Here is a 16,777-nt window from a genome sequence, read left to right on the forward strand (position 1 = left end):
CTCAGAGATGAGAGGTGGAGATTAGGTAATAAATCCAGATATGGAACAGTTTGTGTTGTAGCATGAGGTGTCGGATTGAACTCAGTACTGAGAATTCTGCAATACAACTTGATTGATGGTGTTGGACATGCTGTGTTTTCAAACTATCAAAGCACACAGATGGGGAGGAAAAAACCACTTCAGGGACTTAACAACACTGTACACAGGAGGATTTTTTCATCTTTGCTCTAATGTTCTGAAGCAACAAGGTGTTAGTTAAGAGGCCCGGATAGCGTTTTTTGTTCTGTAGTATGTGTATGACTGTCAGCTGATGTTTTTTGGCCTCAATTCTCCGTTGTCTAAAATGAATTGATAACGTTTGCCTACCCACAAGGGTGTTGGGAAGCTTACTTAGTCAATATGTGTCCGGTCCTGCAATAAGCATTGCTAAAGAATGCAAGATAGTATTATAAATAGGATCTATTTGTAGCATCAAGAAAGAAAATCTGCCAGAAGATTAAGAGGAGAAAGCAAGCATAGAATAATATAATTTTGATGTTTCTGAGGAGAAAAATCAGTCATACTACTTATTCATTGCATTTCAGGGGCAGATTTTGTGTATTTAATTTGGGAGATATTTCTGTAAACCATTTCTAAGCTGACTTGTAGTGATGTAAATGAGATGTGGACGTGCAAACTTAATTTTCTCAACCTGTTTATAGAGCAAATTATTGAGAAAGATGAAGGCCCGTATTACACACACCTCGGGACAGGACCAAGTGTTGCTGCTGTGAGAGAAATAATGGAGAACAGGTGAGAAAATGTGCTTTTTAGTGCTAGCAGTATTTTTGTGTAAACTGGAAAGAAGAGGAGCTGTGAGAAAATGAGCGCTGTTTGGCTTTGTTTTTCTAGAATTTTTGCTGTACTCATTTGTAAAGCATTTTCCTGTTCTGATGTGCTAGAGGGAAGCTCTCGCATTCCAATTCCAAACTCATGCATCTTGTCTGAGCTCCAGCAATTTTAGCCAGCGTGCTTGTAGGTGCTGCTGAAGTCCATAGGGATGACAGAGATTAGCAGCTGGCAGGAGTAGGCTTTCTGGTGTTCTGTATGCAAACAACCTGTCTCAAATTGGACAGAAAGTGACTATGTGCTCCAGGATTTTCAAGCAGATAGCATTTCCTTTCCAAGTAATGATCCCTTAGTGACAGAAGCTTGTTATTGGAATAGATATTTCAAAATCGCTTTTGCAAGCAGGACTTTGAATTTAAAAGTGTTTTTTGTTGTTCTAAATATTTTTTTTCTCTTCTATTCTCACTAAAGTAAAAAATAAAAGTGTTGTTTTGTTGAATGTGTTTACTGTTTTAAAATGTGTTTTCAGTTCTGCTCCTGAACTTTCTTAATGCAGGTATGGAGCAAAAGGAAGCGCTGTGAGAATAGAGGTAGTCGTTTATACAGGAAAGGAAGGAAAAAGCTCTCAGGGGTGTCCGATTGCCAAGTGGGTAAGTTTTTATGTTATAGTAGTAAAATTGTTCTGTGTGGCTTTTAAGTATCTAATGATGTGTAGTCTTTGAGCTTAAATATAATCTGATCTTTAATCAAGGTCTGCTTCTTCTTCATTTAATCAATTCACAAGTCTAACTGAATGATGAAGCTAAGGATATCACTTTTTAATCTTTGGCGCTGTGGTTAGAATGAGTTTGAGAGAGGTGCTTCAGAGAGCTGGCAGAGATGGGCAAATCAAGGGTAAGAGCACTTGGCTGTGCCCGGAAGCTGGATGTCTCGTGAAGTAAGCTACTGGGAAGCGTGAAAGAAAAGGAGAGTTGGAAAACCATACATTAACTTTTTTTTTTCAACTTCTCAATTGTATGAACTGTCTCATATACCATGGAGTGTGCTTTGAGGGACTGAACTCACTATTTGGAAACATAAATGTCACGGTGATAGTTTTCACCAAAGTCTTGTCTCACATTGCTTCATAGGAGCCAGGAAATGAGGTAACAGACAAGCTCCAGGAAAGAGCTTGGAAAGAATTGGTTGTCCTTAATCTTTGCTGAAACCACCGAGGGAGGTAAAAAGTAGACTGGAAATCTTGTACACTGAGTTTTGGAAATAAAAAGAATTTGCTTGCTGGAATATATATGTATATTTATATATATATTAATTGTTGCTGTATTTAGGAATTTCAGACTTAACTGGCTAATCTGATGAGGATAACTGTGCAGTTGGTAGAGGAGCATTTGTAACTATGTAACTGAAGTAAGAATGTGAATGGTACTGCGTGTATATTTACTGCTTATATGCTTGGAACAGTTAAAATGTGTTTTTCATACTCCATACATAAAATAACATTCAGAAAGGAATCTCCTATGCATACCTTGCTTCATATGATATTTAGTAACAAATAGGCATCCGAGAAAAAAAAAGATGGTCAAATTTCGGAAACAACCAACCCAAAAAAATGGACTTTTTTTTTTGGTTGGTTGGTTTTGTTTTTAGCACTTCAACTGAGCAAAAAAATTTCAACCTTAACAGAGGTTAGGAATTACAATTTTTACTTTAGCAAACATTAGTGAGTTGTGAGCACCTTCCTCTGGAAGGAAGAAGAGATTTAAACCTAATTCTTAAGCTTTGTTTTTCTGTTGCCAGTATCAACATACTGCCTTTTATGTAAAAGAGATGATAGATTCTATTGTGCATCTGCATGGGTATAGGTGTCCAACATGTGTGTGCTATATGACAGCCAGAAAGCACTCTATGCATATAGGAGAGGCTGTTTAAAGATTATGGTGCAGTTCAGTTAAATTTCTACATGTCAAACATTTTTGAGAGTAAGCTTTAATGTTAATTGAACTAAATTCCAAATGTCTTTTGTGCAGCAGAGACTTTTTGTGTGCAAACTCAGACCTAAAAGGAATGAATGCCTTTCCAAGTCTGCTGTTACTGTGTGACTGCGTGATACAAGAGAAGGAAGGAAATCATGGAAATCTTCTCTATGTTTCATCCTGTATATAACCCACTTTTTTTAGTTGGTATTTTTAATGTGTGAGTTAACTTCCGATTGGCAACGCTAATTTTAATCCTTAAAATGGAGCATATTTCTGTTTGGGCTATGAGCAAAGAAGTATAATTCTGAAATTTGTTTGAAAGCATACGGAAAAAGTTTGCTCTGCTTTCAGATAATTGCAGTCACAAGGTTCTGTCAGCTGCACAGAGACTTTCACTTGCTCATTACAGTGCTCTCTGGGACAGACTGGTTTCTGCTTTGCAGATGGACAAGCTGTTGCCCCTAGGGCTCTTGAGAGACTTGCTGGCAAGAGCACCATGATGGAGTTCTGCTGAAGCAAATGTGAAGAGGACAAGAAATGATATAGCAGTCATATTTAGCTATTTTCCCCCAGTAATTTTCCTTTTTACTATGAGTTTATGTTGTCGTTTGTGGGTTCATTAGAAACATCTTAGAATCAAAGGCTGTTTTATAAGATGTGTATATATGTATGTATTATTCCATAAATATTATGTATATATGTATATGTACATAATATACATATTATATATATAATATGTAAGAATATATATATTCTTGTTAATGACTCTGTTTCATAATACTCATTTCCTCCTAAGTTGTTTTCACCTGAGTGGCTCCAAACATGTACGTGGTGCATTAAACACTGAATGAGACAGGCTTCTTTTTTCCAAAATGAGCTGGCTTTTTCTTCCTTAGTTTTTAGGGTTTAATAAACTTACAATATCTTTGTAGGTGATAACTGTGTGATTAGAAAATAGCAACCATTCTGTGACATGTGCTAGGGGTTGTCTTTCTTTTTCTTGCTTTTTTTTAAATTTCTTTTGCTTTTTTATTTTGTGCAAGTCTATCATATTTCTGCATCATAAGTTAAAGGAAAAAGAGCTTTGAAACAGTAGGATTGCCAGCCTGTCTTTCTGGGTTAGACCTTTCATACAAGCATGTTGCAGTGCCTCCTCTGTCAGCGGCCACTGATGAGTGATTCATGTAATTCCCATTGTTTTATCAGTACTTTGTTTGATAATGGATGTAGCCTCTCCTTTTTTTTTTTTTTCTTCTGCTCTCAATATATCTGATGGGAAATAAAGATCACCTCAATTCATTTAAGTGAAATGGTTTATAAATCTTCTATCTGCGTGATGTTCGTAAGTAGCTCACTCTAGGTATGATCCTGCTGCACTAAATTTGAAGATGATGTCAGTGACCTCAGAGGACAGCTTCAGATCTTAACATTTCAGGATTAAACCCATTTTCTTCAGGTTCCTTCTACTTCTTTCAGTGGATGTTGGCCTGGATCAGTCTTCTGTTGTTTTCATTCAGAATTGCAATGTAATTTCTAAGGCTCTGAGTTGGAATAAAGGCAGGAGATGAGAACTGATAAGAGCAGCCCGGTTGGGTGGGAGGTCCTCCTTGCTGACAGCCTTTCTCCAGCACTGACTGATGGTGGGAGAGCAGGGCAGCCAGCTCCCAGAAGACTCGCGTCTTTTGTAGTGTCTCATTCCTCTGAGGTTCCCTAAGCTGAAGGCAGTGGCTTGATGCTGCCTGTTTTTGTCTTTTTTTTGTTCTCTTGTGCTTGGAATTACAGTGGTGGTGTAGTAATGTTTTCAGCCTTGTGCTCTGTTCTCAGCAATTCCTAGCAGTTGCTTTTGCTTTTCCTTCTGTTGCAGAACAGTGATTTCTATCCTTATGTGAAATTCTCATTTCTGCATGGTAATGGCTAACCACATGCATTAAGAGTGGATGCTACAGTGAATTTTCTGCCATTCTTACTGCCCCTTCAGCACTATGAACTCATCCTTCATTTGTTTGCTGATTGTGCTTGTCTTCTCTGAATTACTCATCAACTGTTGTCATGCTTTTATTTGCCTTTAACAAACATGGAGGAGAATACAAACTTGAACAGAGTTCTGCAGAGCTCTCATCAGACACATACCAGCCTTTGTTTCTTGTCTTTACAGCAGTTATTCACATATGGTCTTTTCCTTTGTCCCAAGACATATTAATGTTTGCTTTTTTTTTTTTAAGAGCCTTTACTAAGGGACCTTACTGAGTGGCTTCTGAGAATCTAGAAAGCCATGCACTTTGGCCAGATGATTCACAAACATTTGGCGTCTCCCTGTGCATCATCCTTATCTATGTGATCGCTGGTTTGTGCCACAGAGCTCCAGATCTGCTCCACACAGACAGAAGGGCTAATGTTATCGTTGATCTGGGATAGTCCTCCTAGGACCATTTCCAAGCCTCTGTCCTCTTCAAGCCTCCTGATACTGATGTATTATAAACCAAGACTATGCACATTGGATTTGAAAGTTCAGTTGTTTCACCACTGAGTTTCTGGGGTGGATCCCATCTGATCTTGGCAAATCGTGACTGTGTTCTGGGAAATATGTGATCTTTTTCTTCTGTCACTACTGTCCTATAGCTGCTTCTTTGGGGGCTTTTAACTTTGTAAGGGGCACAGCCAAGGTTTTTTGTTTTTCTTTTCTGAAATGGGAATCCTGCCAAATGGCTTTTTGTGAGCACAGCAGAGTTGGTTTTTGCATCCCTGGACTTATCTTCTCTGAGCGCCTTGTTTTCTTGTTTTACACCTGGATGATCTGTTGACCCCACAGATTCTGTTAGCCTGCTGGTGGCTGTAATTTGTTTGAGAAATGTGGTACTGTGCAGCTTTTATGCCTTTCTCAAACTTTCAGTTCAGTCTTGTTCTAGTTCTCTTTTTGGGCTTTCTACTTAGAACTTAACAAAGCTTTGTGGTCTTTTTTACAGTGGTAGTCATAGATTGGTAAAATGTATACGTGTAAAAAAAAAAAAGAGGGGGGAGGGCAGCAGATTAAAAAGAAGGAATTACAAATGCTTTTACAATGTAAATGTAGTTAGAAACATAGAATCCTTAGAGTTGGAAGGGACCTCTGAAGGCCATCCAGTCCAACTGGCCTTGAAGTGGCAGCCTTCTTATAAGGACCTGGACTTTAATATTAGCCACTGAAATTGATCAAATTTTCAAAAAGTAATGCTTAAATAATGTACTGTTAGAACCAAGCCTTTACAGATCATTGACCTGGTAGGAATTTGTGCCTGAATACTAGAAACTACATTTTCTAGGGTGCTCTGAGCTTTTGCTACCAATTGATTCTCTGCAGAAAAGAGTGTTTGGTTGTTTTTCAGTTTGCTAGCTTGGCTTCAGGTGAGAAAGAGATTGGGAATAGAAAAAGTAAGAAAACTGAGAAGTAGTAGTTGAGCTTCTAGGCTGTCTTCCGTGTAAGGTAGAGTTAGAAGGGGTGTGTAATTTATTAAAAACAAATTTAGTGATAAATGTGTGAGATACTCTGCTCTGGTGTTGGTGACCATTACTAAGCAATGCTATCAAAGGCCTGCTTTATGTGGAGTCCTGCACCTCTAAGCAGGTTTTATTATTTCAAGGTTTTATTTCATATGATAAACTCTCTTTATGATCAGATGGTGATCCCCATTCTGGAAGGAAAACATTTCTGAGAGTGGTTGGTGGTGATTCTAGTTGTATTTTTGGACACTGTTGTATTAGAGCAGCTCTTTCTTGCTATCGTTCAACATGTGTTGAACATATGTTCAACACATATAGTACCCATGTGTGATGGGTACTATAGCTGTGGAGGTTCTATCTTCACTGTTCGTATGAAGACTTATCTGCTGAACACAAAACTAGAGTTTATTTTGGATGAAGTATGTTTGCAATATCCAAAGTCAAGCTCTTCTTTTAGTGGTGCAGTGCTTTGAGATAAAAATTATTATACATTTTTACACGGTTTCTGAAGCATCTTAAAATGGCTCGTATTTGGAAAATCTACTCAAGTTAAGGTAAACAAATCAGGTAAACCAAAGTTTGCTCTGAAAGGAATGCCTTCCATTTATTTCCATGGAAACTACAGCAGATAAAAAAGAGCACAATAGCACTGTTTGATCAAGCAAATTCTCACATACAAAGTGGTACTTTTCGGCAGTCTCTGCAATTAGCTATGCGTGCTGAACAAGAGCCTGCTTGCCACTCTTGTGAAAAATGTGCCCCAGTGGAGGTACCTCCTTGTTGCCACTGCTGAAATGCACCATGCATCCCTCACTGTGCTCACATCTGTTTGGTATCCATAAATGTTCAGCAAGCATCGATAATGTCACTGGGTGCCATTTTTTCCCACGTGGAGGAATTCAGTGGCACACCTTCATATTCACTTCCATGTCAGACACCATTCTGTCAGACTGCCCCTCTGCTGCCATCTGTCACACGGCACCAACATGTAGCAGGGTACCGGTGGGGGAAGGTTCAACCTCTACTGCCATCCCACCAACGTCTGCCTCGTGGCTGTTGGTGAGCTGACATCATAAAATAGGAGGCATTACTTTTGGAGCAGCCCTCGTATTATGAAAGCCTTAACATTTAAGTTGCTGTTATCACTACTTTAAAACAAATGGTGATATCTGAACAAATGGAGCGTAGGTTCTTGTTTGTCATCCCTATCACAAAGTTTATCAGTGATGTAACAGGAAAGGAAGTCGGAGAGACTGGGGGGGTAAAAGGGCACTGGGAGGTGAAACTTGAGTTTTGGCATCATTTCTGCAGCATTGGTTGAGGACAGTGTATCTACATTCCTGTTTTTGCAGGTTTCCAATATTTCTTCTAGTAGAAATTTTTAAGTGATTTGATGATAATTCTTTTAAAACACTGCAGTGGTATTGCAGTAAAATGAAGTAACTTCTCAGTATTGATGGGAACAGTTCTGTTTTAATGTAGTTGATGTAGTCTGCTGGTAATCTTGAAAACAGAGAAATTAGGGAAGTTGAAAACAGAGAAATTAGGGAAGTTGAATTTATTTGCATTTTAATCTCTCAGATATGCTGACAATGAAAGGATATAACACCTTGCAGTGAGGAAGGAGCTTTATGTCATTTGTCAAGTGTGTATGTAGGGGTGAGGTAGGAAACCAGAGGGCAGGTTTGCTTGTGCTGCAAAGAGCATTTCTTTTTCTGCTCCTTCTGCACAGCCTCACCTGCTAGAACAGCCATTCGTAGCAGTGTTGTTTTCTCGCTTGGTACAGATATCGATTACTGTGGAACGGTATCTTAGCAGATCTGATGCTATGCAGAAAGGACTCTGGCAGGCAGACTTCGCGCTGAGGCAAAATCTACAGATGAGAAAATCTTGAGACAAACAGTTCTAAATGAGATGCCTGTTTCAGGAAGTTACAGTGGATCATTAGGATGCGTTCTCACCTTAAAATCATCTACTGCTCCCCTGCAAAGGAGGCAGCTATTTTACCAAAGAAATTCAGGGTGGGCTGGAAGGATTATTGCAGTGGAACCACGTGGAGACAAAACAAACCTAAAGAGGACCTTTTTGTTGGTTGATTTTTCATCCAGCATTATTTTGTGTTCAACTCACAGTTAAAATTCTGTATGTATTTGCTAGTGGTGTCTCATTTATATCCTATCAAATTTAACACAACTATTCTTGTTATCCTAAATATGAAATTAATTTCTCGTCCATATGGTAATTCAGCATCTGGTGTTGCTGAGCTTCTACAGTCCTGATTCTTAGTGACTTTTATGTAAGTCATGTACATGCTAAGTTAGACTGGCTTATGTTTAAGGACATCAAGTAATATCTATTCATAGTGCTCCTGCCAAGGGTTGAAACAGTGCCTTTGACAACCCAAATGAAGTAATTCAGGTAAGCAGAACTCAAACATTTGGACAGTTGAAGCAAGTTTTATTGATAACCTTTATTGATGCTGTTCAATGTGTTCAGAAATGATGTGCAGAAAGCGGAAGATGCTGTGGTGACACAGATAAAGATACTGCTAAAGATACAGAGTTGTTCCAAGTAATGGAGAAAAGAAGGCCAGCTGTTATGAACTGCAGGAAGAGCTCATTGTGCAGGATGAACAGCCAGTAAAACGTTAGCTAAAACTCACTGTTGAGAAATGTCCAGTCATGCGAATAGAAGAGTGTTGTCCTTTTATGTACGTGGTGATGGACACCAAGTAATGTGTCACTGCCTGGGGTAAAAGTTTGTTACACATCTTTAATTCCTACCTCTGTGGTTTGTAGAAACCAAGGTTTGGCTGTGGTATATGTGCATGATAGCCTCTGATCGTATTTCTGTCCTGGCTGGCAGCCTGTGCTTCACCTCAGGGGCTTGCTCATATTGGCTGATTCTGCCACTTTAGACTATGTGGGCTAGTTAATAAAAGAAATTACTTCAATTGCCATCTTTATAGATGTTTGCATAAATAAGAGCACACGGGAAGCTGTAATAATGCAGAACAGGCACGGTACAGAAAATGGTGGTGATGGGCACCAGACTGCAGCACAAGAGGAATGTACAATTTTTATTGTTTGTAGGAGATGAAAACGTATGGATGTCTTCTACTCTGCACTGGTGAGACCTCACTGGGAGTACTGCATCCAGATGTGGAGTACTCAGTACAAGAGAAACGTGGATCTGTTAGAGAGCATCCAGAGGAGGGCCACAAAAATGAGCCAAGGGACAGAACACCCTGCAAGGACAGGCTGAGAGCTGGGGCTGTGCAGCCTGGAGAAGAGAATGCTCTGGGGAGAGCTGAGAGTGGCCTGTCAATATCTAAAAGGGGACTGTAAGTAAGAAGGGACAGACACTATAGCAGGGTGTGTTGTGACAGGACAAGGGGAAATGGTTTCAAATTGAAAGAGGGTAAGTTTTGATTGGATATAAGTTTTTTTTACAGTCACAGTGGTGAGGCACAGGCTGCCCACAGAGGTGGTGCATGCCCCATCCCTCCATTCACCCAAGGTCAGGCTGGATGGGGACTCTGAGTTCCTCGTGGAGCTGGAAGTGTCCCTGTTCATTGCAGTAGAGTTGGACCAGATGGTCTTTAAGGGTCCCTCCCAGCTCAAAAGTTTATTTTTTGATCCAGCCCAGATCCCCTACCTGCGATGATGATGGCTGTGTATGTCCAAGTACATATACACATTCGAAAGCTATTCAGGAGGTGTTTGACCCATGTGTTTTTTTTTTCTCTTGTCCCAGATGCTGTGATGTTAGCGGGCAGGCAAAGAGCAGTTTGTGTGTAGTTTCATGTCCAGTTGAAGAGGGCACAGAGCAGGGCTGACAGGTATCAGTGAAGTGCTGGGGGGAGTTTGTCAGGTGTCTCTTGCAGCTGAAACAAAGCATTAGCTGTATATCTTCTGATGGATACCCAGTACTGATGATAGTTACCACTTGCTAAGGCGAGTTCAGGGATAATATGGGCCTGTGTAGACAGGAAAGATGATCCCATCACCTGAGTGTTGTATAATTCTTTACAAACTTCATATGAATCTGGGTTTTCTGATTGTTATTTTTCTGTGTGAGACACCAAGAAACCATGGGGATTTTGGTGTGCAATAAGTTTTTAGTTTGCCACTTTAAAAAAGCTCTATTTAAAATTCTACTGCTTAACAAGTAGCTATTTTCTCATTCCTCCTGAAAGTATTACAGACCAACGTTAACCAAACTGAAGTATTTAATTATTTTTTGAACTGCACTGCAGAAGCCATGGGCAGTATCTGCAGCTTTTGGAGCTTAGACTTGCCGGCTGTGCATTGTTTGCGGTCTTGAGAAGCATTCAGATTGCTCTGCTGCATCTTTAAGTCAGTGTTCAGCTTCTGAGTGCTTCATACAGAAGCCATAAGTGCACTGGGAATTACATTTACCGACTTCCAATAGCACATACATACATGTTTTAAATTATTGCATGAAGAATTGATTCATAAATTTTGTTAGCATTGTATGACAGTATGACTAATTAGTATGACAGCATACTAATTCCATTTGCCTTACTGAAGCGGGCCACTATATCAAATACATGCTAAAAAATAAATAAATAGAAGTGGAGGCTGAGACTTTGTGTGTTGCTCTCTTGATGACTTTAAGATGATGTTGCTGTTGCATGAATTTAAGATGTGTGATGTCTTCCATGAAGTACTGGGGGAGAACAGTTGATTAAAACAGTGCCTGGGCTGGGGATGTTTAAGGGTTAAGAGATCCTGGAACCATCCCCAGTCAGTTCAAGCTACGGAAACAGGGACAGAATAGAGAAATATCTTGGAGACATCTGAAATTAAGAAGAGTGATTCAATAGATCATCTGTCAGTAAAACCTTACTAGGTCCGTTACTTAGAGAAGCAGCAGAAGATGTGGCCTGTTAGCATATCAAGCAAGATCCTGATAAGCAATGCACAGCTCGTGCTCTATTCTGGATTTTACCTGTTACTCAGATAATCACAGGTTTACTAAAAAAAAAAATCCAAAAACAAATGCACACAATTTAGCTCAGTATTTTACCCCTTAAGTTCAGAAATGTTTTGGATATCAGCACGTGCTGGAAAGCAAATGACAAGTTGGAAATATCTTTGATTACATCAGTGTCAATGTAACTAATAAGTCACTGAGTCAAGGAGCGCGGTAGGAATTTTCTCCATCAGAAAACTGTTGTCAGGAATTACATGGTGTTCCTGTTGGCTGGGCCTGTCCTCCTCAAATGTGGTTCTCTGTGTATTAAAGTTGTGTGGTGTTGCTTTGGATTTATTATTATTGCAAGAGAGGCTCTGTTTATTATTGCCTTGAGAATAGCATCTGTAACATATGCATGGGCATCATCAGTTCATATGGGAAAAGCAATGCAGCTCCAGCCGTGTTGCTGGCTGCAAGCCCTGAGGAACTGCAATTGCTTCAGTGCAGGTTGTGCTTTTCTAAGACTAACAGGTGAGGAAAGTGCCTTATCTCCAATTCCCAAAGGACAGGAGTGCTCCAGCTGCAGCAGTAACCTCTTAAGAGCCGCAGAAATAAAATCCAGATAACTCGTACGTCCTCTAGTCACTTTTGTGGCCTGAGAGACAATGGAGTGCAGAATGTTTGTGCATCCAGGAAGAGCATTGCATTATCTCTTGCGTGTACAACAAAGCAGATTCCAGATGTGTTTCACTTCAAGGTGGTGTGATATTGGTTTGAAGCAGACTATAAATTGTGTCCCTGTCTATTTGTCTCTTTTTCTGGACCCAGTTGAAGACTATGTGAGAGCTCATAAAGGGCACTCTGCTGTTGTACTGAGAAACTAAGAGATACTGCACTTCCTCATTGAAATTACAAAGTGTAGAAAACTAAGAAAGAGGAAAGAGATTAAAAGCATCACCCTTCATGCTGAGTAACAAAATTAAATTCCTCTGTTTCTGACTGGAAGGAGCTGTGTGCCTCAGGAATGTACAACTCACAGTGATGTGAATAACCTGTATTATGGATCAACCATAATAGATTTTCTGTAAGTCTCACTCAAATGTAAATGAGCTGTGTTACTGCTCTTTCTTTACAGAAAATACTGTACTGGTTGTTCAGTCACAACCAAGAGGAATGGTAACTCAGATGCATTTACTTCTCTCATTCAGTTTAAGGCTGATTGTGAGACTGTGTAATCAACTCGAAAAGGGCGATTCTTTCTCCCTTGACACAAACTAACTTGCATCTTGTTTCTTCCTGCAAAGCAAGAATGCATTGTCTGAAACTTTTGGTCTATCGAAAGTCCTTTCATTTGCAGATTAACTGCAAGGGTATTTTGGTTCCCACTTTTAATTAGTTTAAATAATTTAGATATTCACAGTTGATCAGGCTAGGGGTCACATGAATGACCGCTAGCCACGTGTCTGGCAACAAAGAAGCTTTGACATCAGTCTGATAAAGAATCTACTTGAAAATCCAGACATCTGGAGACATCCAATGAATAGGTGAAATTGTTGCCTTTCTGCTTTTATAGCCTATCATTATTAACGTGGCTTATCCTATGAAGCAGTGCTTCAGACAAGTTTTTCACACTACCAGACAAAGTATTGTTGGGAATACCAATAGTCTCATACAGGAAAAAAAGGTTGACTCATCCAGCTGGCAGTGACAGTCTCTGGTTGTGGAACGTTCCTTCCAAGGAAGCAACCTTCCTCTAGATGTCCTCCCTTTAGAGGCTAGCCCTTAAATAAGCCTAGGAGAGACTGAGACCCTGGGTTCACCCCTTCCTGTCACGTGGGAAGCATGTGTAAATTTTTTGCACCTGTGCTTCCTGGTCAGCCATACTCCTTCACCAGGTGCTCCGTCATCAGTTCAGGCTGTGACCTGACGGTTCCCCTACACGTGCTTATGGGGCTTCTACCGATAGGGGTGGTGGTTGGTAAAGCCAGAGTGACCGACTGCTTGTTCTGAGCAAGTGTGCTGCTGTAGAGCTGGAAGACTATCTGCAATTGTAAGGGCTCACCAGCTGCATAGATGTGTCTTTAACGTTATGAAAAATCTCTTTGACTCCTTCACACAGTTTACTTTCATTCCTTTTGTCTAATGTTATGTTGCAAGTTGGGAATAGTTCAATGTACTGGTATGTAACTGCAGTAATCATCTTAACGTGAGTGTGTGTTTGCTTTTGGGGTGCAGCTTATGTATATGCTTTCTGGGTTTTGACCATACATAGTATTATTTCCAAGGTAACTGTTAGGTTTTCAATGGCTCTGTCATTTCAGGATCGTTATATACTTCTAGTGGATATTTTTACTCAAAGCAGTCACTATTGCTTGTGTAGAACATCTGAGACGCTTCTCCTGTAAGATATACTGCTATTTCTTTTACAGGCAGAAAGGCAACACAAAGTCACATCCCCTACATCAAGAGACCGGTGTGTGATGTCTTCCCGGCCCTACTTGCTGACGAACACTTCAGACAGCAGTTTTATTTTCTCTTCCAGGCCTTATGTGCTTCCCAGTTCTATCTTAGAATAAACAAAATGATTTTTTTCAGGTGATACGAAGAAGTAGTGATGAGGAGAAGTTGCTATGCTTGGTACGTCAGCGTGCGGGACACCACTGTCAGACTGCTGTCATAGTGATTCTCATACTGGCGTGGGAGGGGATCCCTCATCTCCTGGCTGATACGCTGTACAAAGAGCTGACGCAGAGCCTCAGAAAATACGGCTGTCCCACGAGCCGCAGATGTGCACTGAATGAAGAGTAAGCTACTGAAATTGTCACCGATCGTTGTGTTGCCCTTCCAGTGTTGTTCTGAATGTAATAGCATGGAAATTCAATAGTAGTGCAACTGATAAATACAGGAAAATTTATTTAAAATTACAAACCACTAGGTGTCATTTTAGTGTAAAACTTAGTTTCTGGTCTTTCCTAGAGACCAGGCTGTAAGGGCTACTTGTACAATGGAAGCCCAGGGAAAGGGTAGGCAATGAACTCTCCTGTCTTTGCACACGTGTTACACATGCAGCCATGGTAAGGAGGTGCTAAGAAGGTGATTCCTGACTTCCACCACACCTGGCCAGGCTGGTCAGTCATGAGAGGAGGGCATGCTGCCTTTCCTCCTATGTATGAAGGTGCTGCATCAGACCTTCCAGAGATCTTTGAGGACTGTCTCCTTCCAGGCAGTACACATCCGCCCAGCATGGGGAGTCTGGCCAGGATAACTGCAAATACGCTTTGTTTTCAATTGTAATAGATAAATGAGAGAAGCAGCAGTGATAGTAACTGTCAGCTGTTTCATATCCCTCAGCTGTAATTCTACATAGGTGTAAAATTTAAAGAAATGGTATGCTCAAAATCAGGGTTTTCTCTGTGCCTTTTAAGAGAGGAATTTATTTTAACTGACAAGATGATGTTGCAGCCTGGGTTCTGGAGTAGAGCTGCCTTTATGCTGACTTTTTCTGTAGCTTACATTTAACACATCTCTAATAGCTGTGCAGTGATCTGAGTCTAATGCTTGTGTTCTTGAATGACCAGGGTAAGTAGGGTTGTTCCATTTTAAAAATAGGATCAATTTGGAGATAATGGTTTTTCCCCATGTAACATATTTACTGTGTTTATGGGCAACTTTCAATAGGAGTGGTATTCGTTTGTACTTTGAGAAGTCAAAATCAAAAAAAGCATGAGAGTATATTTAGGTAGCTGTAGCTCAACGTTACGTATTTCCTGAAAGTGGGAATTGTGAGACTTTGGAGAGTTGCGATGTAAGGGGAAAAATGTCCTCCGCACACAACCATTTCACTAACAGAAAATACCTGGTTAAACTATGTTTTGGAAATTCCTGCTTTGTTTGGCTATGTTTTTTAAAAAGAAAAAGCAAATGGCATTGCCCATTAAGAAAAAGGCGAGCTGCATCATCAGCTGACTTCTCTTTCTTTCCTTCCTTCTGCAGCCGTACATGTGCATGTCAGGGACTTGATCCAGAAACATGTGGAGCATCGTTCTCATTTGGCTGTTCATGGAGTATGTATTTCAATGGATGTAAATTCGCCAGAAGCAAAAACCCCAGGAAATTTAGGCTTCTCACTGATGACCCTAAACAAGTAAGATTTATTTTGTTGTTTTGTTTTGTTTGCCTCGAAGTATTTATTCAGATGATTTTAAGAACTAGAAATGGAGTCCACAGATACCGATGCTCTCTCACACGTGTATGCGTAGCTTATCACACAGGCATCTGATTGAATGTTTTGGAACTGTAGCAACCTGGTCCTCTGTCTGACATCCAGAATAAACTGGATTTTCCTTGGACAACATGTTTCTGAACTCTTGAGAATTACAATAAGATATGATGCATCCAAGTTATCCTCTCATTGCAGCTTATGAGCATTAGTAATGACATAAAGCTCAGCACAGAAGATAGGAAGATGGATACAATGCAAAGTAATGTAGCTCTTAAAAGAATCGCTTGTCTCATGATGAAGGAATAATGGTGGTGTAAATAGATAACCACTGCCTGATGGACATAGAGCAGAAAGATTCTTCTGGGTATCTTAGAGGTCCCTTTTTTTCTGGCAGTAGATCTGTCTAACCTCATTTCCCCTTAGACCTCCCAGATAAAAGAAAAGAATTAGGTCTTTCCTAGCACATCTGATATGCTTGAAGAGGCATATAGTATATAGCAATCTGTTACTTACTTCTCCTTCTGGGAGAACTTCTTTGTCAGCTCCTGAACTCAACAGCTACCGGATAACAGAGAAGACCTTGCTGGTTGAAGGCCAGGTAGTAGTAGAAGTATTTTGCTATTTATAATGTGTAGTGTACACATGTAAAGACATATGGTGTTTTTTGGAAGAGAAATGTCCCTTCGTTCACTGGAGCTAAATATTCCTTGAAAATTCTAACTTTTATTTCATAAAAGAATTGATTAAGCATCTATTATATTTATGTGCATGAATGCAAACCCCTCATTCTCCTCTGAGTTGTGCTGTCCACTCACATCATGAGTATTCACTAACTTCATTAGCAAAGAGTGTTGATGGGGCTTCTGCCAAAGCAGATTAGGGCACGCACCACATGTCTCTCCTTGTTCTTGGTGAATACCCAACTTAAGGCAGTACAAGCTGAAAACATCTCTGCTTGTCTCAAATGCCTTAAGGGCATCTCTTTAATAAACTTCCATTTTACAGAAAAATGTGTTTATTGGATATTCTTGTTCCCCTTCTTTGTCCCTTTCCATTTGCTGTGTTTTAGGTTCCCTCCCTGCTTATTGTTGTGTGTGGAGCATTCTGTGCATATGTTTTCTCTGTAGGTTTCTAATGCTTTTAATAACAGTATCTGGGGGATCAACAAAGTCGGCAATCTCCATATGTGCTATGTAATGAGATTTTAGTCTGGATGCAGATCTCCTAAAGGGCAGCTTGAGTAGACTTCTCTTTGATCAGAACGCACTGCACAAGGCTGCACGCTGAGCTGGCATTGCTTCCTCTGTGTCCATGAAGTGGCCACCTTGAGCTG

At 40.1% G+C, this 16,777-nt stretch overlaps 1 protein-coding gene across 7 annotated transcripts in view; it reads left to right on the forward strand.

The window, feature by feature from the left end:
- The window catches only part of TET1 (tet methylcytosine dioxygenase 1), a 100,939-nt gene that overhangs the window by 57,160 nt on the left and 27,002 nt on the right, over positions 1-16,777 (forward strand). For all 7 annotated transcript variants that reach the window (XM_040703169.2, XM_040703172.2, XM_040703174.2 and 4 more), the window contains 4 exons: positions 702-792; positions 1,385-1,478; positions 13,818-14,026; positions 15,216-15,366. In XM_040703169.2, the coding sequence (XP_040559103.1) occupies positions 702-792; positions 1,385-1,478; positions 13,818-14,026; positions 15,216-15,366 (545 nt within the window). The remainder of the gene's footprint in view (positions 1-701; positions 793-1,384; positions 1,479-13,817; positions 14,027-15,215; positions 15,367-16,777) is intronic.

The sequence above is a fragment of the Gallus gallus genome, chromosome 6 (genome assembly GCF_016699485.2).
Source record: "Gallus gallus isolate bGalGal1 chromosome 6, bGalGal1.mat.broiler.GRCg7b, whole genome shotgun sequence".
In the NCBI taxonomy this organism is placed as follows: domain Eukaryota; kingdom Metazoa; phylum Chordata; class Aves; order Galliformes; family Phasianidae; genus Gallus; species Gallus gallus.